Here is a 24,409-nt window from a genome sequence, read left to right as displayed (position 1 = left end):
TAGTGTAAATAATGGCAGCTAACTCTAAATGTAGATAAATGTAAGTTAATGCAGAAGAATAGGAAAAAGACTCCCGTAATTTTTGAATACTCCATTACCAGTGTAGCGCTTGACACAGTCACGTCGATTAAATATTTGGGCGTAACATTACAGAGCGATATGAAGTGGGACAAGCATGTAATGGCAGTTGTGGGGAAGGCGGATAGTCGTCTTCGGTTCATTGGTGGAATTTTGGGAAGATGTGGTTCATCTGTAAAGGAGACCGTTTATAAAACACTAATACGACCTATTCTTGAGTACTACTCGAGCGTTTGGGAACCCTACAAGGTCGGATTGGGGGAGGACATAGAAGCAGTTCAGAGGCGGGCTGCTAGATTTGTTACTGGTAGGTTTGAGCATCACGCGAGTGTTAAGGAACTACTTCAGGAACTCGGGTGGGAGTCTCTAGAGGAAAGGAGGTGTTCTTTTCGTGAATCGCTGCTGAGGAAATTTAGAGAATCAGCATTTGAGGCTGACTGCAGTACAATTTTACTGCCGCCAACTTATATTTCGCGGAAAGACCACAAAGATAAGAGAGATTAGGGCTCGTGCAGAGGCATATAGGCAGTCATTTTTCCCTCGTTCTGTTTCGGAGTGGAAGAAAGAGAGAAGATGCTAGTTGTGGTACTAGGTACCCTCCGCCACACACCGTATGGTGGATTGCGGAATATGTATGTATGTAGATGTAATTTCGTTGCTACATGTTTATTTATCGATTGCCATTTTTTTTAGTTTACTGCCGCTGTTTGAGTTTACATATTGTCATTTTGTCATCTGAAAATAGTGAGCACTAGTAGAAAATGGAGTACACCTACACCTACATCTACATTTTAATCCGCAAGCCACCCAACGGTGTGTGGCGAAGGGCACTTTACGTGCCACTGTCATTACCTCCCTTTCCAGTTCCAGTCGCGTATGGTTCGCGGGAAGAACGACTGCCGGAAAGCCTCCGTGCGCGCTCGAATCTCTCTAATTTTACATTCGTGATCTCCTCGGCAGGTATAAGTAGGGGGAAGCAATATATTCGATACCTCATCCAGAAACGCACCCTCTCGAAACCTGGCGAGCAAGCTACACCGCGATGCAGAGCTCCTCTCTTGCAGAGTCTGCCACTCGAGTTTGCTAAACATCTCCGTAACGCTATCACGGTTACCAAATAACCCTGTGACGAAACGCGTCGCTCTTCTTTGGGTCTTCTCTATCTCCTCTGTCAGCCCGACCTGGTACGGATCCCACACTGATGAGCAATACTCAAGTATAGGTCGAACGAGTGTTTTGTAAGCCACCTCCTTTGTTGATGGACTAGATTTTCTAAGGACTCTCCCAGTGAATCTCAACCTGGCACCCGCCTTACCAACAATTAATTTCATATGACCATTCCACTTCAAATCGTTCCGTAGGCATACTCCCAGATATTTTACAGAAGTAACTGCTACCAGTGTTTGTTCTGCTATCATATAATCATACAATAAAGGATCCTTCTTTCTATGTATTCGCAATACATTACATTTGTCTATGTTAAGTGTTAGTTGCCACTCCCTTCACCAAGTGCCTATCCGCTGCAGATCTTCCCGCATTTCGCTGCAATACCAAGTGGAGAGATCGGAAGATTTCCGACATGTTCTTCAGTTTGAGTTGAACAGAGGGTTTACAGCAGCGGAGACAGCCAGAAATGTTTGCGCTGTGTATGGGGATAATGGCACTGGACAGAGCATGGCAATAAAATGGTTTTCTTGTCTTAACGAAGACCGTTTTGACATTACTGACTCACCACGTTCAGAAAGACCGTCTGATCGCTTTAATCCACAACTATCCACGTCCTTGCAGTCGAGAACTCGTAAATGTGATGAACTGTGATCATTCCACCATCTTGCGATGGGGAATGTTCAAAAATTGAATGTATGGATACCGCATGCTCTAAGCCCAAATCACAAAAATCAGCTGGTCCAAACAAAGACTTACGCGCATCCACAAAGTAATGTTATTCGTTTGGTGGAGCAGTGAGTGTGGTGTACTACGATTTGCTTCCACGAGGTGTAACCATCACTGCTGACTGTCAACAACTGTGACGTCTTGCAGACGCAGTCCAAGAACAACGATCAGGAAGACTGCGTAAGATGATGCTATTCCGCGATAAAGCCCTTCCGCAGTCTGCTAGACCGACAAAGGAATGGTTTGGGAAGTCATTGCGACCCACCTTATTCAACCTGATCTTCCGTATTCAGGTGTTCACGTTTTCCGCTCTCTATCTAACAACCTTCAAAGATCTTCGTTTCCGGATGAAAATGCTATCCGAACACGGCTCAACGAGTTCTTCGCCTGAAGACCTCTTGATTTCTACAATCGCGGTTTCGGGAGGGTACCCCAGCGTGTGCACACTGTTGTAAATACTGAAGGAGAATGGGTTACTGATGACTAAAGCCAATGTTATGTGTATCTCTCTTGTCTATTAAACTTATGGAAAATCTCTACAAACTTATGCACCAACCTAACACTTTCGGCGGGACCGTTACACTCATCGAATACCATGGCTTCTAGGAGTATTTGCGTACCTTTGCAGTTACCACTATCTTTAAGTGCAGATCTGCAACCAGTGAAACAAATACCTACGCCCAAATACCACTAGTGGTTCACAAGTTTGTACCATTCAGTCCTAATCTGCGTTCAACAAATGATCGTAGTAAATGCAGAAAAATCAATCGCTGCAATGAAAAGTGTGAAAGAAACATATCTTTTTTTGCACATCTTAGAGAGATAGTAAAACAATATAAAATATCACAAATATTAACATAATTGGTAGAAAGTTAATAGCATAATTGTAATAAATAATATACAACTAGAGACAGATATGGATGCGAATATTATAAGTGTGATAGTAGTTCTGTTTGCTACGTTTGATGACTGTTCCGTAGAACTGATTTTGATGAAATTTGTCAGTCAATTAGCTTGAACCCTGAGGAAGAGCGCAGGCTACTTCAGAGATTAAATAAAAATAATAACCGACCCCGCAGAGGCTGAAGTACGGAACAGAACATCTACTTTTACTCCAGTGAACTTAAACCATGTTAAAAAATTACCCAGGTGCGAGTAAGACTCGCACATTGAGGGTTCTGTACAAATCTAATTATGTATACAGGGTGGTCCATTGATAGTGACGGGCCAAATATCTCACGAAATAAGCATCAAACGAAAGAAAACTGCAAAGAACGAAACTCGTCTAGCATGAAGGGGGAAACCAAATGGCGCTATGGTTGGCCCGCTAGGTGGCGCTGCCATAGGTCAAACGGATATCAACTGCGTTTTTTTTAAAAAAAATAGGAACCCCCATTTTTTATTACATATTCGTGTAGTACGTAAAGAAATATGAATGTTTTAGTTGGACCACGTTTTTCGCTTTGTGATAGATGGCGCTGTAATAGTCACAAACGTATAAGTACGTGGTATCACGTAACATTCCGCCAGTACGGACGGTATTTGCTTCGTGATACATTACCCGTGTTAAAATGGACCGTTTACCAATTGCGGAAGAGGTCGATATCGTGTTGATGTATGGCTATTGTGATCAACGGCCGTGTGCTATGTATGCTGCTAGGTATCCTGGACGACATCATCCAAGTGTCCGGACCGTTCGCCGGATAGTTACGTTATTTAAGGAAACAGGAAATGTTCAGCCACTGTGAAACGTCAACCACGACCTGCAACAAATGATGATGCCCAAGTGGGTGTTTTAGCTGCTGTCACGGTTAATCTGCACATCAGTAGCAGACAAATTGCGCGAGAATCGCTAATCTCAATAACGTCGGTGTTGAGATTACTACATCAACATCGACTGAACCCGTACCATATTTCGATGCATCAGGAATTGCATGGCGACGACTTTGAACGTCGTGTACACTTCTGCCACTGGGCAGAAGAGAAATTACGGGACGCTGACAGATTTTTTGCACGCGTTCTATTTAGCGACGAAGCGTCATTCACCAACAGCGGTAATTTAAACCGGCATAATATGCACTATTGGGCAACGGAAAATCCACGGTGGCTGCGACACATTGAACATCAGCGACCTTGGCGGGTTAATGCATGGTGCAGCATTATGTGAGGAAGGATAATTGGCCCCCATTATATCGATGGCAATCTAAATGGTGCAATGTATGCTGATTTCCTACGTAATGTTCTACCGATGTTACTACAAGATGTTTCACTGCATGACAGAATGACGATGTACTTCCAACATGATGGATTTCCGGCGCATACCTCGCGTGCGGTTGAAGCGGTACTGAATAGCATACTTCTTTACAGATGGATTGGTCGTCGAAGCACCATACCATGGCCCGCACGTTCACCGGATTTCTTTCTGTGGGGAAAGTTGAAGGATATTTGCTATCGTGATCTGTGGTGTCACCGCCAGACACCACACTTGCTAGGTGGTAGCTTAAATCGGCCGCGGTCCATTTAGTACATGTCGGACCCGCGTGTCGCCACTGTGTAATCGCAGACCTAGCGCCACCACCAAGGCAGGTCTCGTGATACGAGAGAGCACTCGCCCCAGTTGTACGAGAACCTAGCTACCGACCAGATGTACGAAGCCTTTCTCTCTCATTAGCCGAGAGACAGAATAGCCATCAGCTAAGTTAATGGCTACGAACTAGCAAGGCGCCATTAGCCATACAGTGATTGTACTTAAAGTCTCCTGTGTATCGTCAAGATCGATGTACCACAATGATTGAGTAAAGTTAAGTATTAAACCTGCTCCGTACTTTTCTTCCTAACATTAATTACGTATCCTGTTCCAGTACTTCACGCCCGTCTGCGTTAGTCTAGCTTGCCTTTTCAGCCATCTCAACTTCACGGTGTCGGCCCAGCTACCGACACAACATTGGCGACGAGGGAAAAGAGTTCTTTCTGATTGCTTACATTTAATTGTGTCATGGCTTCGCCACATTCTCCAGATGTACTGTCCGAATTTTATCGCTTGCAGAATCAGCAGACGCAGGCGTTATTGGATGCCCTTGGACAGCTCGTCCAGGGTCAACGTGCGCTGCACACCGATGCGGCCGCCGCCGCTTCACCGCTACCGCAGCCACAACCTGCCGTTGCACCGCCTTTTAGGCACTACGACCCCAACCAAGAAACCTGGCACGAGTGGTCCCGCCAGTTTGCGTTCCACCTCGCTGCCTACAGAATTCAAGGTAAAGAGCGGCAGCCGTTTTTGCTTTCTTGTGTCGGTGTGTCCACATACCATGTGATAGTGAAATTGTTTCCCCGACGCGACGTAGCAACTCTGTCCTACGAGGAAATTTTGTCTGCATTAGATGCCTATTTCAAAGAAACAGTTAATGTGGTTGCAAAACGGTATACGTTCTTTCGTACAAAACGTACGGCCGGTCAAACTAATAGGGAGTGGGTAGCAACATTGCAAGGACTTACTAGGGACTGTGCCTTTGAATGTGACTGTGGTCTTTCTTATTCAGATACAATGGTGCGTGATGCAATTGCACAGAACGTTTCTGATGTTCGCATACGGGAGCAAATTTTGAAACTAGTTAATCCCTCCCTTCAACAAGTGATAGACATATTGGATAGACAGGACACACTTGACTGTGCTCAGGAATCTTTTGAAACTTCGCCAGCCGTGTGTAACATTAACCGGCCCGCTGGACGCGCTGCGCGGCCCGGTAACTGGGCCTCGCGCACGTCCGCACAGCTGCCGCCGCGCGCTCAGCCACGTGTGCCGCGCCAGCCCACAAATGTAGTGAAATCGTGCCCGCGGTGTGCTACTAGACATTCGCGTGAACATTGCCCGTCACGCCAAGCTATTTGCTTTTTCTGCAATAAGAAAGGACATGTTCAAAGTGTTTGCCAGAAAAAGCTCAGATCAGACAATCACAATCATTCCAGGCCCTTTGCTTCGCGCCGGAATCGAACCAAGGACACTCAGGCTCGTGGACCTTCGCCTATGGACATTCATGTCGTTAATTCCGCTTCGTCCAGTGACACTTTCTCTAACAGTAACTGTGTTCGTCCCACAAAAACTGTGCGTCGACGTCGCCGGAAATCACGTCAATTAGCAAGTGATTCTGTACCAGTGTCTGTTCCAATTGCACAAAACAGTCGCTCTTGTCGTCAGCAGGACAATAAACTTTTTGTGGACTTAGACTTTGAAGGCAAAGTGATACCATTCCAGCTCGATACCGGAGCTGCAGTTTCATTGCTCAATCATGACACGTACAAACAACTGGGCAAACCTCCGTTGCGTTCTGCAAATGTTAAGCTAACTACATATTCCGGACAGACAATTCCTGTGTTAGGACAGTGCAGCCTTCTTGCAACATACAAGGGACAAACAAAACTTGTGTCATTTTACGTTCTTCGTTCTTCTTCTGCAGTGAACTTGTTTGGTCTAGATTTATTTCAGTTGTTTAACATGTCTATTGTAAATCAGGTCCTCTCAGTGAATCAGACTGTGCCTACAGACAGTGTTTCTCAGCTGTGTGACGAATTTGCAGACATTTTTGCACCGGGCTTAGGTTGCGCTAAAAACTATGAAGCACATTTAGAACTGAAGGTAAACGCGCAACCGAAATTTTTCAGGGCGCGCAATGTTCCCCACGCATTGCGTGATGAGGTCGCAAGAACGTTACACGATCTCGAATCACAGGGTGTACTGGAACGTGTGCAAGCTTCTCTCTGGGCCTCACCCTTAATAATTTTGCCAAAACCTTCCGGAAAATTGAGACTTTGCGTGGACTTCAAGGCCACAGTGAATCCACGGCTAGTGACTGCTACTTTTCCTTTGCCCCGCCCGGAAGATCTTTTTGCTAAACTGTGCCCGGGAAAATATTTTTCAAAGTTGGACCTAGCCGATGCGTACTTGCAAATACCGGTGGACGACGAATCCCAGCGCGTATTGGTGGTTAACACGCATCTTGGATTGTACCGCTTCAAAAGACTGCCATTCGGGTGTGCATCCGCCCCTGCCTTGTTTCAGCAATATTTACAAACTATTTGTGCGTCGGTCCCTACTGCAGCAACCTATCTGGACGATATAGTGATCTCCGGACAGACAGAAGAAGATCATCTTGCGAACTTACGAACATTATTTCAGGTCTTGCGGCAAAATGGTCTTCGCTTGAGGAAGGACAAATGTGTGTTTTTTGCTCGTGACTTACCATACCTGGGACATGTCATTAATGCCCAAGGCATACATCCGAGTCCAGAGCACCTCCGTGCCATACAAGAATTGCCTTCCCCTCAAAATGTGAAACAGCTACAGAGTGTGTTGGGTAAAATTAATTATTACAATAAATATGTGCGCAATGCCTCTTCCATTTCAGCTCCGCTTCATCGCTTACGCCGTAAAGGTGTTCCGTTCGTCTGGACGACGGAATGTGAACGCGCCTTTCGCCAGTTGAAATCGGCGTTGCTTTCTAATACTTGCCTTACGCCATTCGATCCCCAGAAACCCCTTTTGTTGATGGTAGATGCATCGGATTTCGGGATCGGTGCTGTGCTTGCGCACAAAGTTGGCTCCCATGATCGCCCTATTGCCTTTGCGTCCAAATTGCTCTCGTCTGCGCAAAGAAATTATTCACAGATAGAGAAAGAAGCTTTGGCTCTCGTGTTTGGTGTTACTAAGTTCCATGATTTCTTGTATGGTCGTCACTTTACCATCATCACAGACCACAAACCTTTGACATCGCTTTTTCATCCGACCAAGCCTGTACCTCCACGTACAGCGCAGAAATTCATTCGCTGGTCTATTTTCCTCTCGCAGTACCGCTACGATATCTTGTATCGGTCCACTGCTAAGCACGGAAACGCCGATGCGTTGTCCCGTTTGCCTGTTGCTGAGGATAAAGCATTCGATTCTTCCGAACTTGCTTGCATGTTCATTGATTCGGAAACCGATGAAGTGGTCGAATCGTTTCCGATTGATTTTCGTCGTGTCACTACAGCCACAGCTGCTGACCCTGTCCTTGCTACTGTTTTACGTTTTGTTGCTACGCAATGGCCTTTGTCAAAGTCTCGGATCGAGGATCCGTTGGTTCGCCGATTTTTTGCTCACAAGGAGAGACTTTTTGTTCGACGTGGTGTTTTGTTGTTGCGTTCTGATAATGATCAGTCCAGAGTCGTGGTCCCACGTTCGTTACAGTCCTCTGTTTTACGGCTTCTTCACCAAGGACATTGGGGTATTGTGCGAACGAAACAACTTGCTCGTCAGCACTGTACTTGGTTCGGAATCGATGCTGCGATTACGAATATGTGTTCTTCGTGCCCGGCGTGTGCCGAACAACAATCCGCACCGCCGCGGAAAGTCTTTGCGTGGCCAAAAGCCACTTCCCCTTGGCAACGCTTGCACATTGATTTTGCTGGTCCATTCTGGAATGCTCGATGGTTGGTTCTGGTCGCCGCCTTCAGTAATTTTCCTTTTGTTGTCCGAATGTCTTCCACGACGTCCTCCGCCACCATCCAAGCGTTGTCTGCTATCTTTTGCATTGAAGGTCTTCCGCAGACTATTGTTTCCGACAATGGCCCACAATTCATGTCCGCAGAATTTCAGTCATTCTGCCAGGCCAATGGTATTCAACATCTGACATCCGCGCCGTTTTCGCCTCAGTCCAAAGGTGCCGCTGAACGATTGGTCCGGACTTTCAAGTCACAGATGTTGAAATTGAAAGAGTCGCATTCTCGGGAGGACGCATTGTTGCTCTTTTTGTCTTCGTATCGCTCTCAGCCCCGAGATGGTCGCTCGCCGGCTGAGTTGCTCCACGGTCGTCCTCATCGCACCTTGATGTCTTTGCTGCATCCGCCGCATCAGGTTCCTGTGCAGCGGCAGACTCCTGCTTTTGCTCCAGGCGACGTTGTATTTTATCGCAACTATCGAGGTTCACGGCGTTGGCTCGCAGGGCGCATTCTTCGCTGCCTCAGCCGCGCGATGTATTTGGTTTTGGGGGCCTCTGGTGAGGTGCGTCGGCATCTCAATCAGCTGCGCCTCTGTCGTCGCTCGGGTTCTGCCGCTCCCCGTCTGCTTTCAGCGACGGTGCCGTCCGGTCAGCGCCCTGGGGACCCATCTACTGGCTCGCCTCATCCCCAGGTGTTACCGACGATGCCTTCCATTTTGCCCCATGGCGACGCGCCGCCGCCGCCGCAGCAGCAGCAGCCGCCGCCGCCGCCGCTTGTTCTCCCGCCGGCGCCGCCCGCATTCGACGCTTCGTTGCAGCCGCCAAGCGCCTCCCAGGGTCACGCGCCGCCGATCGCTTCCCGTGACCAGCTGTCCTCCGCCATGGAACTCCCGCCCGCTCCGGACCACATGACGTCATCGCGCGTCGGCTACCCCGACGCAATGGAGGTTGATCCTTCGGTCCCTCCTGTCTCTTTACGGGCGCATACACCGCATGTTGACGTGCACCCTGGACTAGTTTTTCAGGCGTTTCCTAGCTCCCCTCGGACCGAATGGCCGGGTGCGGGTGGCACAGCCTCGCCTGTTGTTAGGCTCCCCACCTCATCGCATACGTCAACATGTGGTCCTCCCCACGGCGGGCGGAAGCCTTATCACACGACCGTTCGCCGATTTGCGGGGGAGGAATGTGGTGTCACCGCCAGACACCACACTTGCTAGGTGGTAGCTTAAATCGGCCGCGGTCCATTTAGTACATGTCGGACCCTCGTGTCGCCACTGTGTAATCGCAGACCTAGCGCCACCACCAAGGCAGGTCTCGTGATACGAGAGAGCACTCGCCCCAGTTGTACGAGAACCTAGCTACCGACCAGATGTACGAAGCCTTTCTCTCTCATTAGCCGAGAGACAGAATAGCCATCAGCTAAGTTAATGGCTACGAACTAGCAAGGCGCCATTAGCCATACAGTGATTGTCCTTAAAGTCTCCTGTGTATCGTCAAGATCGATGTACCACAATGATTGAGTAAAGTTAAGTATTAAACCTGCTCCGTACTTTTCTTCCTAACATTAATTACGTATCCTGTTCCAGTACTTCACGCCGTCTGCGTTAGTCTAGCTTGCCTTTTCAGCCATCTCAACTTCACGGTGTCGGCCCAGCTACCGACACAACATGATCCACCGACAACGCCTGACAACATGCGTCAGCGCATTTTCAATGCATGTGCGAACATTATGGAAGGCGAACTACTCGCTGTTGAGAGGAATGTCGTTACACGTATTGCCAAATTCATTGAGGTTGACGGACATCATTTTGAGCATTTATGCATTAATGTGGTATTTACAGGTAATCACGCTGTAACAGCATGCGTTCTCAGAAATGTTAAGTTCACAAAGGTACATGTATTACATTGGAACAACCAAAATAAAATGTTCAAACGTACCTACTTTCTGTATTTTAATTTAAAAAGCCTGCCTGTTACCAACTGTTCGTCTAAAATTGTGAGCCATATGTTTGTGACTATTATAGCCACATCTATCACAAAGCAAAAAAAGTGGTCCAACTAATACTTTCATATTTCTTTGTATCCTACACGACTATGTAATAAAAAAATGGAGTTTCTTATTTAAAAAATCGCAGTTGATATCTGTTTGACCTATGTCAGCGCCATCTAGCGGGCCAACCATAGCGCCATCTGGTTCCCCCCTTTAAGCTAGGCGAGTTTCGTTCTTTGTAGTTTTCTTTCGTTTGATGCTTATTTCATGGGGTATTTGGCCCGGCACCCCGTATAGACAGGTCTTCCCTTCTAGGAGTCCGGAAGCTCGATGATTTTTGCCTCTGATCGACATATACTGGCAAGATATCAGCCCGAGATTTTCGAGAATGTTTTAGTTCCAATAATACAAACCCCCATGCCTCATAGAAATCAGAGAAATCATTAAATACCTTAAGAACAATAAAGCACCAGGGGAAGACATGATAATTGCAGAAATGTGGAAAAGTGTGGATAATACAACTCAAGAAAAACTACTGGGAATAATCAATGAGATTTGGAGAACGGAACGTATACCGGAAGAATGGAAAACTGCATTAATCCACCCCATCTTCAAGAAAGGGGATAAAACCGATGCAAATAACTACAGAGGGATATCTTCACTTCCGGTAACGTATAAAATTCTATCTAAGGCCCTACAAAACAGATTGGAGAAACAACTTGATCAAGAAATTGGTGAATACCAAGCAGGCTTTAGGAAGGGAAGATCTTGTGTGGAGCAAATTTTAAACTTGAAGTTAATGATTAAATATAGACGATTAAGAGGAAAAGACATCTTTATCACGTTTGTTGACTTCAAGAAGGCGTACGACTCCGTTGACAGAACAACCTTGGTTAACATCCTTAGGGAGTTTGGAGCAGACAAGAAAACAGTCGCAATCGTCAAAGAAACACTTACGGATACCTATGCAAAAGTAAAGTTCCGTGGTGAGGTATCCAGACCATTCAAAATCAGAACAGGATTAAGACAAGGAGATGGGTTGTCACCTACCCTATTCAACTGTGTGTTAGAAAAAGTTATTTGAGATTGGAGGAAGAAAACGACTGAAGAAGGAATACAAAAAATCAGATTAGGAAGAATAAAGGATGGATTAGAAGCAGATTGCCTCGCTTTTGCGGATGACTTAGCGATTCTGGCAGGAAGTTTGGAAGAAGCAGTCAAGCAGATCAATATTCTGAATGAAACAGCAGAAAAAGCAGGACTGAAAATCTCCTTTGAAAAGACAGAGTACCTAACCAATGTAAAAGAGGCACCGAACAATATGATTACAAAGTATGGCCAGATAAAGAAGGTTTCTAATTTCAAATATTTAGGGGAAATCATCCAGCCCAATGCTTCAGATAAAGAAGGAAATAAAACAAGAACAAGAAAAATGGAAATGGCATTCCAGCTAACAAAGAATGTGTACAACAAGAAGTCAGTATCAATTAACGCAAAAATAAGGCACTACAACACTGTGATTAAGCCAGAGTGTCTGTATGCATCTGAATGTTAAGCAATGAACACTAACAAGGAAATGGAAGCTATAGCAAAAAAGGAGCGAAAAATCATTAGAAGAGTCCTTGGGCCGAGGTTTGAGAATGGGACTTGGAAGCTTAGAAGTAATAGAGAAGTGTATGACAAAATTGAGAAAGTGGGAGATACTATGAGGAAGAGAAGAGTAAGCTTTTACGCCCATTTGAAAAGAATGAATGATGAAAGGCTGACAAAGAAAATATTCATGTTTTTTGACAAGAACCCCAGAACCCAAATTACCTGGTTCAAAGAAGTCAAAGCAGACTTAGAGGAGATGGGTATAGGAGAAGATGATATAACCAACAGAGACTTAATGAGAGACAAAATTCAACATTTTGAAGGATTTGAAGTGAAGAAGAGAAGAACTGGAGGAACAGTGTGGACAGAAGACCGAAGGGAGCAGCACAGAGAGAGGATGAAGACATATTGGCAGAAGAGAAAAGAGGAGGAGCGCAATAGGAGAAATGTACATTGAAAAATAGTTGTTTAACGCGGTCCCTAGACGGCCAAAATCGGAATAAAAAAAAAAAAAAAAACAAACGTGACGAAGTCATGCACGAGGCTGCCAACCTCTACTATAATGATCAGCAGTTGTGCATTCAAGCTGACTAGACTGCAATGCTAAAAGTCAAACGTCAGGAAAGGAATGATTTTATTGCTCGTACGACGCCATTCGGAATTTATCTATCATCAGATATCCCGAAGCGATTGCTACACGTAGATATAGCGTTTGAAGTTATATGTGAAACTGCGAACGCTTCTTTCACATACAACTTCAAACGCCATATCTGCGTGTAGCAATCGCTTCTGGATATCTGATGATAGATAAATTCAGAGCTACTATCAATTTATAATATTGGCATCCATACCTGTCTCTAGTTGTATATTATTTATTACAATTTTACAATTAATTTTTTATCAATTATGTTAATATTTGTGAATATTTTCTATTGTTTTACTATCTCTCTAAGATGTGCAAAATAAGATTTGTGTCTTTCACACTTTTCATTACAGCAAATGATTTTTTTGCATTTACCACTATCATTTGTTGAACTCAGGCTAGGACTGAATGGTTCAAATGGCACTGAGCACTATGGGACTTAACTGCTGAGGTCATCAGTCCCCTAGAACTTAGAACTACTTAAACCTAACTAACCTAAGGACAACACACACATCCACGCCCGAAGCAGGATTCGAACCTGCGACCGTTGCGGTCACGCGGTGCCAGGCTGTGGCGCCTAGAACCGCTCGGCGACTCCGGCCGGCTAGGACTGAATGGTATGAACTTGTATTGTGAACCACTAGTGGTATTTGGGCTGAGGTATTTGTTTCACTGGTTGTAGATCTGCACTTAAAGATAGTGGTAACTGCGAAGGTGCGCAAATACTCCTAGAAGTCATGGTATTCAACGAGTTTAACGGTCCTGCCGAAAGTATTAGGTTGGTGCATACGTTTGTAGAGTTTTTGCGTCATATGAGCAGTAAAGGCTTGAGTTTTACCACTGCAACGCAGTCAGTCTGAATGGAAAACTACTGATTATATTAAATTCAAGTTTGAAATGACAAAAGTAATATTCTTTCCTGTGATACAAATTAACAATATTTTTATTTTTAACTTTTTTTGAGCTGTGAAACGTTGCTTCTTGCCAAACCTCGCAATTCTTGGTCGAACCCTATAGGTTCTGCCGAATTACCACGCAAACAAACTTGTTTTGACGAGTGAGTTTGCGAATATCAAAATATGTGGCATACACTACTCGCCATTGAAATTGCTACTCCACGAAGATGACATGCTACAGACCCGAAATTTAACCGACAGGAAGAAGATGCTGTGATATGCAAATGATTAGCATTTCAGAGCATTCACACAAGGTTGGCGCCGGTGGCGACACCTACAACGTGCTGACATGAGGAAAGTTTCCAACCGATTTCTCATACACAAACAGCATTTGACCGGCGTTGTCTGGTGAAACGTTGTTGTGACGCCTCGTATAAGGAGGAGAAATGCGTACCATCACGTCTCCGACTTTAATAAAAGTCGGATTGTAGCCTATCACGATTGCGGTTTATCATGTCACGAAATTGCTGCTCGCATTGGTCGAGATAAAATGACTGTTAGCAGAATATGGAATCGGTGGGTTCAGGAGGGTAATACGGAACGCCGTGCTGGATCCCAACTGCATCGTATCACTAGCAGTCGAGATGACAGGCATCTTATCCGCATGGCTGTAACGGATCGTGAAACCACGTCTCGATCCCTGAGTCAACAGATGGGGACGTTTGCAATAGAACAACCATCTGCACCAACAGTTCGACGACGTCTGCAGCATCATGGACTATCAGCTCGGAGACCACGGCTGCGATTACCCTTGACGCTGCATCACAGACAGGAGCGTTTGCGATGGTGTACTCAACGACGAACCTGGGTGCACGAATGGCAAAACGTCATTTTTTCGGATGCATACAGGTTCTGTTTAGAGCATCATGATGGTCGCATCCGTGTTTGGCGACATCACGGTGAAGGCACATTGGAAGCGTGTATTACCGGCCGTTTGTTGCCGAGCGGTTCTAGGCCCTTCAGTCTTGAACCGCGCGACCGCTACGGTCGCAGGTTCTAATCCTGCCTCGGGCATGGATGTGTGTGATGTCCTTGGCTTAGTTAGGTTTAAGTAGTTCTAAGTTCTAGGGGACTGATGACCACAGATGTCCCATAGTGCTCATAGCCATTTGAACCATTTTTTGAAGCATGTATTCGTCATCACTCATTGGCATGCTGGCGTATCCCTGGCGTGATGGTATGGGGTGCCACGGGTTACACGTCTCGGTCACCTCTTGTTCGCATTGACGGCACTTTGAACAGTGGACGTTACATTTCAGATGTGTTACGACCCGTGGCTCTACCCTTCATTCGATCCCTGCGAAACCCTACATTTCAGCAGGATAATGCACGACCGCATGTTGCAAGTCCTGTACGGGCCTTTCTGGATACAGAAAATGTTCGACTGCTGCCCTGCCCACACATTCTCCAGGTCTCTCACCAATTGAAAACGTCTGGTAAATGGTGGCCGAGGAATGCGTCACAATGCGCCAGTCACTACTCTTGATGAGCTGTGGTATCGTGTTGAAGCTGCATGGGCAGCTTTACCTGTACACGCCCTCCAAGCTGACTCAATGCCCAGGCGTATCAAGGCCGTCATTACGGCCAGGGGTGGTTGTTCTGGGTATTGATTTCACAGGATCTATGCACCCAAATTGCGTGAAAACGTAATCACATGTCAGTTCTAGTATAACATATTAGTCCATTGAATACCCGTTTATCATCTGCATTTGTTCTTGGTGTAGCAATTTTAATGGCCAGTAGTGTAAATTCCGTCACTTTCGATCCCATTGGCTTAGAAGTTTACATTTATTATACCGTCAAGGGGGGCCTGTAGATCTTAGCATGTGACATGAGTTGCTATTTGATACGTCCACCAGTTCCTCAGAAAAAGGGTTATAAACAGACAGACAGAACGACAGACCATGAGAGGGACCGACCGACCGACAGCCATACAGACAGACCGACTGACCTACCTACCGACCGACCGACCGACCGACCGACCGACAGACATGCCAACAGCAGACAGATCGATAGACCAACTGACTGACTGTCAGCCAGGCCAACAACAGATAGATGGATGGACCAATAGACCGATAGACCAACAGACAGACCGACCAACCAACCAACCGACCGACCGCCTGATAGGCCAACAACAGATAGATAGATCGACAGACTGACAGACCGACCGAGAGAAATATCGACCGACCGACTGACTGACAGACAAGCCGGCCGAGAGACCGTCAGAAGGACTACAAACTGATCCTATAGGAGTTCAGTTTTTAGCACTTGAGGTACAGAACCCTAAATATCTTAACTTATCTGTGCTATTTGTTTTCCTACAAAATCCATAGCTGCACTGTGGATAATTTTTGACTTCTCCTCATATTTCTATACGTCTTCCAGCATCAATAAAAATGTCTGGAGAAAAAAACAACATTGTTTACTTTGTAAATGACGCTCGTACGTCCACAACTGTTGTGAATTTTAGAGAAAGCCAGATAGATAATCGACCTTTATGGCTCAACATCAGTATCAAAATACGAGGGTAATGCCAAAAGTATGGTCTTTTTTGTTTCAGTACATAGACCTGTTTGCCGCGCTGGATTAGCCGAGCGGTCTTAGGCGCTCCAGTCATGGACTGTGCGGCTGGTTCTGGCGGAGGTTCGAGTCCTCCCTCGGGCATGGGTGTGTGTGCTTGTAATTAGGATAATTTAGGTTCAGTAGTGTGTACGCTTAGGCGCTGATGACCTTAGCAGTTAAGTTTTTACACACATTTGAACATTTTTTGAACATAGACCTGTTTATTTCTGCAATGGTTTACATCAGTTTACAGCTTGAACATCTATTTTTCGACATAATCACCACTTCTGTCGATGCATTTTTTGTAGACGCTGTGGCAGTTCTTGTACGCCCATGTCGTACCAGCTCGTCGCCATGCTCTTCAGAAAGTTATGAACCTCTTCTTTCACCTCGTCGTCGGAGCTGAATCGTTTTCCGGCCAAATGTTCTTTTAACCTACGGAACAGGTGACAGCCGGCCGCGGTGGTCTAGCGGTTCCAGGCGCGCAGTCCGGAACCGCGCGACTGCTACGGTCGCAGGTTCGAATCCTGCCTCGGGCATGGATGTGTGTGATGTCCTTAGGTTAGTTAGGTTTAAGTAGTTCTAAGTTCTAGGGGACTGATGACCACAGATGTTAAGTCCCATAGTGCTCAGAACCATTTGAACCATTTGAACAGGTGACAGTCACTGGGCGCCAAACTAGGACTATGGGTGAGTGATTATGTTCCACTGAAACTGTTGCAGGAGAGCAACGGTTTGCTGAGCGATGTGTGGGCGACCGTTGTCGTGAAGAGTGTGTAAGCCCTCGCTCAACGTTCCTCTTCTCCGGTTCTGAACTGCCCTTTTGAGTTTTTTCAGAGTCTCACAGTACCTTTCAGCGTTAATTGTGGTCACAGGGGGCATAAAGTCGACCAACAATACCCCTTCCCGATCCCAAAAAACGGTTGTCATTACTTTATGTAAGTCTGCAAGGTTTCGTGGTTATTAGCCCGCGACATGTTTCTTCTAAAATGTTCGACGTCTCGACCCCTCTGCAGGGCTCTTCCTCAGGATCTTTTGGTGTCCAATACTGCTAGAACACTCTGGCGGCCTAATAACCCAGAAGATTTTAACTTCAGCATCATGACTTTACCAGCAGACAGTGTTTGTTTGAATTTCCGCGGCTTTGGCGAAGAAGGATGCCGCCACTGGTGTGATTGTTTCTTGGTCACAGGTGTAAAGTGGTATGCCCAGGTTTCGTCACCCGTGACAATTGAGTCCAGAAAGTTGTCCTGTTCGGCTGCATGGCGGTGAAGAAATGCGCGAGAAACATCAACTCGTTGCCGCATGTGGTCCTCTGTCAGCATGTGTAGCACCCACCTTGCGCATACCTTCCGGTAGTTCAATGTTTCCGTTAAAATTCTGTGAGCGGTGCTTCGGGAAACCTCAGGAACCAACGTGCAGAGATCATCCAGGGTGATCCACCGATCTTCACGCATGCTTTGCTCAACCTTCAACACTGTCTCCTCAGAAATTGACGGTCTCCCGCTCATTTGTTCGTCGTGAATTACGGTCCGACCAGCTGCAAACTGTCTACATCACTTACGAACATGTTTGACATCCATGCACGACTCACCACACACTTCCGTCAATTGGCGATGGATTTCAATCGGCGCAGTGCCCTTTGCGTTCAAAAACCGAATAACTGCGCGCAATTAGCACTTGGTGGCGGTAACATCCAACGGAAGCTCCATTCGTCCACGAGACTCAGAGGGCCATAAACACGGGTTCCCAGGTCGATGCCGTGTTTGTTGACTTCCGCAAGGCGTTCGATACAGTTCCTCACAATCGTTTTATGAACAAAGTAAGAGCATATGGACTATCAGACCAATTGTGGATTGGATTGAAGAGTCATTCTCAATGGAGAGAAGTCTTCCGAAGTAAGAATGATTTCAGGTGTGCCGCAGGGGAGTGTCGTAGGACCGTTGCTATTCACAACATACGCAAATGACCTTGTGGATGACATCGGAAGTTCACTGAGGCTTTTTGCAGATGATGCTGTGGTCTATCGAGAGGTTGTAACAATTGAAAATTGTACTGAAATGCAGGAGGATCTCCAGCGAATTGACGCATGGTGCAGGGAATGGCAATTAAATCTCAATGTAGACAAGTGTAATGTGCTGCGAATACATAGAAAGAAAGATCCTTTATCATTTAGCTACAATATAGGTCGGCAAGTGGAAGCAGTTAATTCCGTAAATTATCTGGGAGTAGGCATTAGGAATGATTTAAAATGGAATGACCATATAACGTTGATCGTCGGTAAATCAGATGCCAGACTGAGATTCATTGGAAGAAACCTAAGGAAATGCAATCCGAAAATAATGGACGTAGGTTACAGTACGCTTCTTCGCCCACTGCTTGAATACTGCTCAGCAGTGTGGGATCCGTACCAGATGGGGTTGATAGAAGAGATAGAGAAGATCCAACGGAAAGCAGTGCGCTTCGTTACAGGATCATTTAGTAATTGTGAAATCGTTACAGAGATGATAGATAAACTCCAGTTGAAGACTCTGCAGGAGAGACGCTCAGTAGCTCGGTACGGGCTTTTGTTGAAGTTTCGAGAACATACCTTCCCCAAGGAGTCAAGCAGTATATTTCTCCCTCCTACGTATATCTCGCGAAGAGACCATGAGGATAAAATCAGAGAGATTAGAGCCCACACAGAGGCATACCGACAATCCTTCTTTCCACAAACAATACGAGACTGGAATAGAAGGGAGAAGCGATAGAGGTACTCAAGGTACCCTCCGCCACACACCGTCAGGTGGCTTGCGGAGTATGGATGTAGATGTAGATTCTCAACGGCTGCCAAGCTAAGACTGAGCGCCTCAGCGCGGCGTGCGCATGTTTACACACAGCGCGTGAAGCACTCTTCATAACAGTGTGACCGACTGCCGCATAAACAGAGTTCTGTACTTATAAAAAAAATATACCTTACTTTTGGGATTACCCTCGTATGTGACATAAATGGCAGTAGCTTTTGGTTTCATTGACTTAGAAGCTTACATTTATGACACTGCCAAGGAGCTGTAGATCTTAGTATGTGACATGACTTGCGACTTGATACGTCTACCAGCCCTGAGAGAAAGGATTTTAAACGGACAGACCGACAAGCAGACCAACCGACAAACAGACCAACCGACCGACATACAGATAGAGAGACAGACCGACCGACCGACCGACCGACGGACGGACAGATAGTCCGACAGACAAACAGTCCGACATTGTTTACTTTTCGAATGACGCTCCTACGTCCAAAGCTACACGCCAGATGGGGTCCTCGACATGTAGGGCGTCAGTACCAGAAGGCGGCCTGGCAGACCCACTCACCTGCAGCAGCTGCTGCTCCTCGGACTGCTGGAGCCTGGTGTCCAGGTAGGAGATGGCGGTGAGCGCGCTGTACCACGGCACGTACTCCTGCTCGGCGAACAGGTAGGCGGTGTTGTCCAGCGCGACGCTGTAGTCCAGCAGGCCGGCGCGGGCCAGCTGGAAGGCGTCGTCCAGGATCTGGGCGCGGTTCACCACCCCGATGGCCGAGTGGTCGGTCTGCAGCTGCGCCGCCAGCAGCGCCCAGTTGTCCGTGTCGTAGTTGACGCGGTAGAAGCCTGCACAGCCCCGCAGTCCGTCTACGTCCGCGTCTACATCCACATCTACCAACAGCTGTCAAGTTCACTATAGAGACCACTTACCTCAGTACCACCTGTTAGTAGTGTTTCTACCCGTTCAAATAACAAACGGCACACGCCAGTTGTAACTATTTATCCCTTTTACTACTGTTTCTTTTCAGAGTGAAAATCAGTAATGCTTGATTGTAAGATATGAACTTTCTCGGCCGGAAATGTCACAATAACCTCTACACATACACTACCTGCCATTAAAATTGCTACACCACGAAGATGACGTGCTACAGACGCCAAATTTAACCGGTAGGAAGAAGATGCTGTGATATGCAACTGATTAGCTCTCCAGAGCATTCACACAAAGTTGGCACCGGTGGCGACACCTACAACGTGCTGACATGAGGAAAGTTTCCAACCGATTTCTCATACACGAACAGCAGTTGACCACCGCTGCCTGGTGAAACGTTGTTGTGATGCTTCGTGTAAGGAGAAGAAATGCGTACCGTCATGTTCCCGTCTTTGAAAAAGGTCGGACTGTAGCCTATCGCGATTGCGGTTTATCGTATCGCGACATAGCTGCTCGCGTTGGTCGAGATCCAATGACTGTTAGCAGAATATGGAATCGGTGGGTTCAGGGGGTTAATACGGAACGCCGTGCTGGATCCCAACGGCCTCGTATCACTAGCAGTCGAGATGACAGGCATCTTATCCGCATGGCTGTAACGGATTGTGCAGCCACGTCTCGGTCCCTCAGTCAACAGATGGGGACGTTTGCAAGACAACGACCATCTGCACAGTTCGACGACGTTTGCAGCAGCATGGACTATCAGCTCGGAGACCATGGTTGCGGTACCCTCGACGCTGCATCACAGACAGGAGCTCCTGCGATGGTGTACTCAACGACGAACTTGGGTGCACGAATCGCAAAACGTCATTTTTTCGGATGAATCCAGGTTCTGTTTACAGCATCGTGATGGTCGCATCCGTGTTTGGCGACATCGCGGTGAACGCACATTGGAAGCGTGTATTAGTCATCGCCATACTGGCGTATCACTCGGCGTGATGGTATGGGGTGCCATTGGTTACACGTCTCGGTCACCTCTCGTTCGCATTGACGGCACTTTGAACAGGGGACATTTGAGATGTGTTACGACCCGTGGCTCTACCCTTCATTCGATCCCTGCGAAACCGTACATTTCAGCAGGATAATGCACGACCGCATGTTACAGGTCCTGTACGGGCCTTTCTGGATACAGAAAATGTTCGACTGCTGCGCTGGCCAGCACATTCTCCAGATCTCTCACCAATTGAAAACGTCTGGTCAATGGTGGCGGAGCAACTGGCTCGTCACAATACGCCAGTCACTACTCTTATTGAACTGTAGTATCGTGTTGAAGGTGCATGGGCAGCTGTACCTGTACACGCCATCCAAGCTCTGTTTGACTCAATGCCCAGGCGTATCAAGGCCGTTATTACGGCCAGAGGTAGTTGTTCTGGGTACTGATTTCTCAGGACCTATGCACCCAAATTGCGTGAAAATGTAATCACATGTCAGTTCTAGTATACTATATTTGTCCAGTGAATACCCGTTTATCATCTGCATTTCTTCTTCGTGTATCAATCTTAATGGCCAGTAGCGTAGGCTGTTACCTGCGCCAGGATTCTAACCACGACAAAACCCAGGCATCATAAAAACTTTGGAGGATAGGGAAGGAAAATCTGAGAACCAGAAACGCTTCACCCGGAATTATTGCTCACCAGTGCATTCCTCAAGAATAGTTATTCGTCCACTGAGGTAAAAAGAGCGTTAAGAGCGCAGCGCAAAAATTATAGTGATGCACAAGTGCCTGTGAAATCGGGAGCATTCCTGCCTTTCATTACCGGCGCTACTGATCGCAAAGGAAAAATCTGATCCGCCTTTCCCAAAGTACGTGACTCACTAAGATGCTATACTGTGCTCCAAACAAACTTTTATTCTTCAAATTGAGGCCTATGTCTGATACTAGTAAACTTCTCTTGGCCAGCAATGCCTTTTTTTTGTCAGTGCTAGTCTGCTTCTTCTGTTCCCCTTGCTTCGCCCGTCATTGGTTATTTTGCTTCCAAGACAGCATAATTCCTCGTCTACTTCGTGATCGTCAGTTTTGATCCTAAGTTTCTGACTACATTTGATTACCTTTCTGTTTTTCTGGTTTACTCTCAATCTATATTCTGCACTCAGATTGTTCATTTCATTCAACAGATCCTGCAATTCCTGTTGATCTTCATTGAGCATGCGAGTAGCAAAGTCATCAGAAAGTTTTACCATTGCTGCCCTTTCACCGGAATTTTAATCCCATTCTTGAACGAATCTGTTATTTCCGTCATTGCCTCTTCTATAGCTTACTTCTATTTTTCTCAGAATTTCTAACAAGTCGGACTATTTGAGATTATGGAATGTTTCTTCTAGGTCAACTATTCCTAAGAACGTGCTTTATTTTTCTTCAGTCCTCCTCCCATTACCAACTGCATCGGGTCTGCTTCTTTGCTGTCTTAATATTAACCTGATCGTCACCTAACGGGTCCTAAATTTCTTTTCCATTCTTCTCTACATTATTCTTCTCAGAAACTTGGATGCCTGAGCTGTTAAGCTGACTGTGCGATTATTCTCGCACTTGTCGGCTCTTGCTATTTTCGGAAATGCGGGGATGATACTTTTTCGAAAGTACGTCGTGACTGGCAAGAGACAGTTTCTACACACAGTTTTTTTTTTTTAGCTTTTAGGGGGGATTGCCTTCTCCCAGATGAAGGTTTTGAACTTGGTGGAAGAAGCGGGGTGCTTTTCCTGTTCTGTTTAAATTGTCTAATTTGGCCGTTCCATCACTTGATATAACACTAACTTTTCACCTGTTCAACCTTCCCTCCTTACACAGTTATATAAAAGGATGTGTATGTCCTACTCATTTTCATTGCCACTGTCTTGCTCTCACTCACAGTCAACTTGAATCGTTTAAATTTTTATTCCAGTAATGCAGTCTCTTATGAGGCTCGATTTCTGTCTCTCCCCAAATGCCATCAGAAAATCAACAACACTACATATTCGGTCGAGTAGCTCCTCAATTGGCATCACGAGGGTTAGTACACCCCGAAAAATGACGACAGCGCACGGCGGCCCGGATGGTCACCTTTCCAAGTGCCGGCCACGCCCGACAGCACTTAACTTCGGTGATCTGACGGGAACCGGTGTATCCACGGCGGCGAGGCCGTTGCCCCACCTGACATGTAAGGTGTCCAAATCCCTACGTCTCACAACACATACAAATTTTTTGGTGGCGTTTTGATTCACCTGTATGTGACGCCTCAGTAACGTGACCTGGAGTTTATTTGCAAAAGCGCGAAAAGGGCGCCCCCTGGTATGGAGAGCTCCACTCACCGACTTCCTGTATGTTGACGAGGAGCCAGTCGTCGGAAGCGACCGTAACAGAGAGCTGCGCCTCCCCCGCGTCTGCCGGCAGCCACTGGCGCGTCGCCGTGCTGCTGAAGTCCCCCTCCTGGCCGGTGGTGAACGTCAGCGGCACGTCCCACGAGCTCAAGCCGGGCTCCGCCCCCTCCGTCTGCAGGAAGCGGGTCTGCGGGGCAAAGAGTTGCAACACTTTGGAAGACCGTCCCGTCCGCCAGTGTCTAACGCTGCATCTATACCCACATCTGCATCTGCATCTGTACTGCTTTACAAACTGAGTGTACCGTCAAGGGGACGAGGTCGAAACGATAGGAAACCTCAGATCCACCAGAAACATAAAAGAAGTTTAAGATCGGCAAAAGACATAGGACATAGGACGTGTGACATCCACTTCGCGCTATTCGTTCACGAGACTCAGAGGGCATTAGACATGGGTTTCCAGGTAGATGCCATGTTCCTTGACTCCTGCAAGGCGTCCGATACAGTTCCCCGCAGTCGTCTAATGAACAAAGTATGAGCATTTGGACTATCAAACCAATTGAGTGATTGGATTGAAGAGTTCCTAGATAACAGAACGCAGCATGTCATTCTCAATGGAGAGAAGTCTTCCGAAGTAAGAGTGATTTCAGGTGTGCCGCAGGGGAGTGTCGTAGGACCGTTGCTATTCACAATATATATAAATGACCTTGTGGATAACATCGGAAGTTCACTGAGGCTTTCAGCGGATGAAGCCGTTGTATATCGAGGGGATGTAACAATGGAAAATTGTACTGAAATGCAGAAGGATCTGCAGCGAATTGACGCATGGTGCAGCGAATGGTAACTGAACCTCAATGTAGACAAGTGTAATGTGCTGCGAATACAAAGAAGGAAAGATCCTTTATCATTTAGCTGCAATATAGCAGGTCAGCAACTGGAAGCAGTTAATTCCACAAATTATCTGGGAGTAGGCATTAGAAGTGATTTAAAATGGAATGATCATATAAAGTTGATCGTCGGTAAAGCAGATGCCAGACTGAGATTCATTAGAAGAATCCTAAGGAAATGCAATCCGAAAACAAACGAAGCAGGTTAGAGTACACTTGTTCTCCCACTGCTTGAATACTGCTCTCCAGTGTGGGATCCGTACCAGATAGGGTTGATAGAA

General features: G+C 46.4%; 1 protein-coding gene across 1 annotated transcript in view; it reads right to left on the bottom strand.

Moving 5' to 3' along the window:
- LOC126428348 (aminopeptidase N-like) overlaps nucleotides 1-24,409 on the bottom strand; it is a 173,594-nt gene that overhangs the window by 1,050 nt on the left and 148,135 nt on the right. The window contains exons 11-12 of the mRNA XM_050090280.1: nucleotides 23,236-23,431; nucleotides 19,537-19,811 (exon numbers count right to left, since the gene is read on the bottom strand). Of these exons, the coding sequence (XP_049946237.1) occupies nucleotides 19,537-19,811; nucleotides 23,236-23,431 (471 nt within the window). The remainder of the gene's footprint in view (nucleotides 1-19,536; nucleotides 19,812-23,235; nucleotides 23,432-24,409) is intronic.

This window comes from Schistocerca serialis, chromosome 12, assembly GCF_023864345.2.
Source record: "Schistocerca serialis cubense isolate TAMUIC-IGC-003099 chromosome 12, iqSchSeri2.2, whole genome shotgun sequence".
Classification (NCBI taxonomy): domain Eukaryota; kingdom Metazoa; phylum Arthropoda; class Insecta; order Orthoptera; family Acrididae; genus Schistocerca; species Schistocerca serialis.
This window is presented reverse-complemented; position numbering and strand designations above follow the sequence as displayed.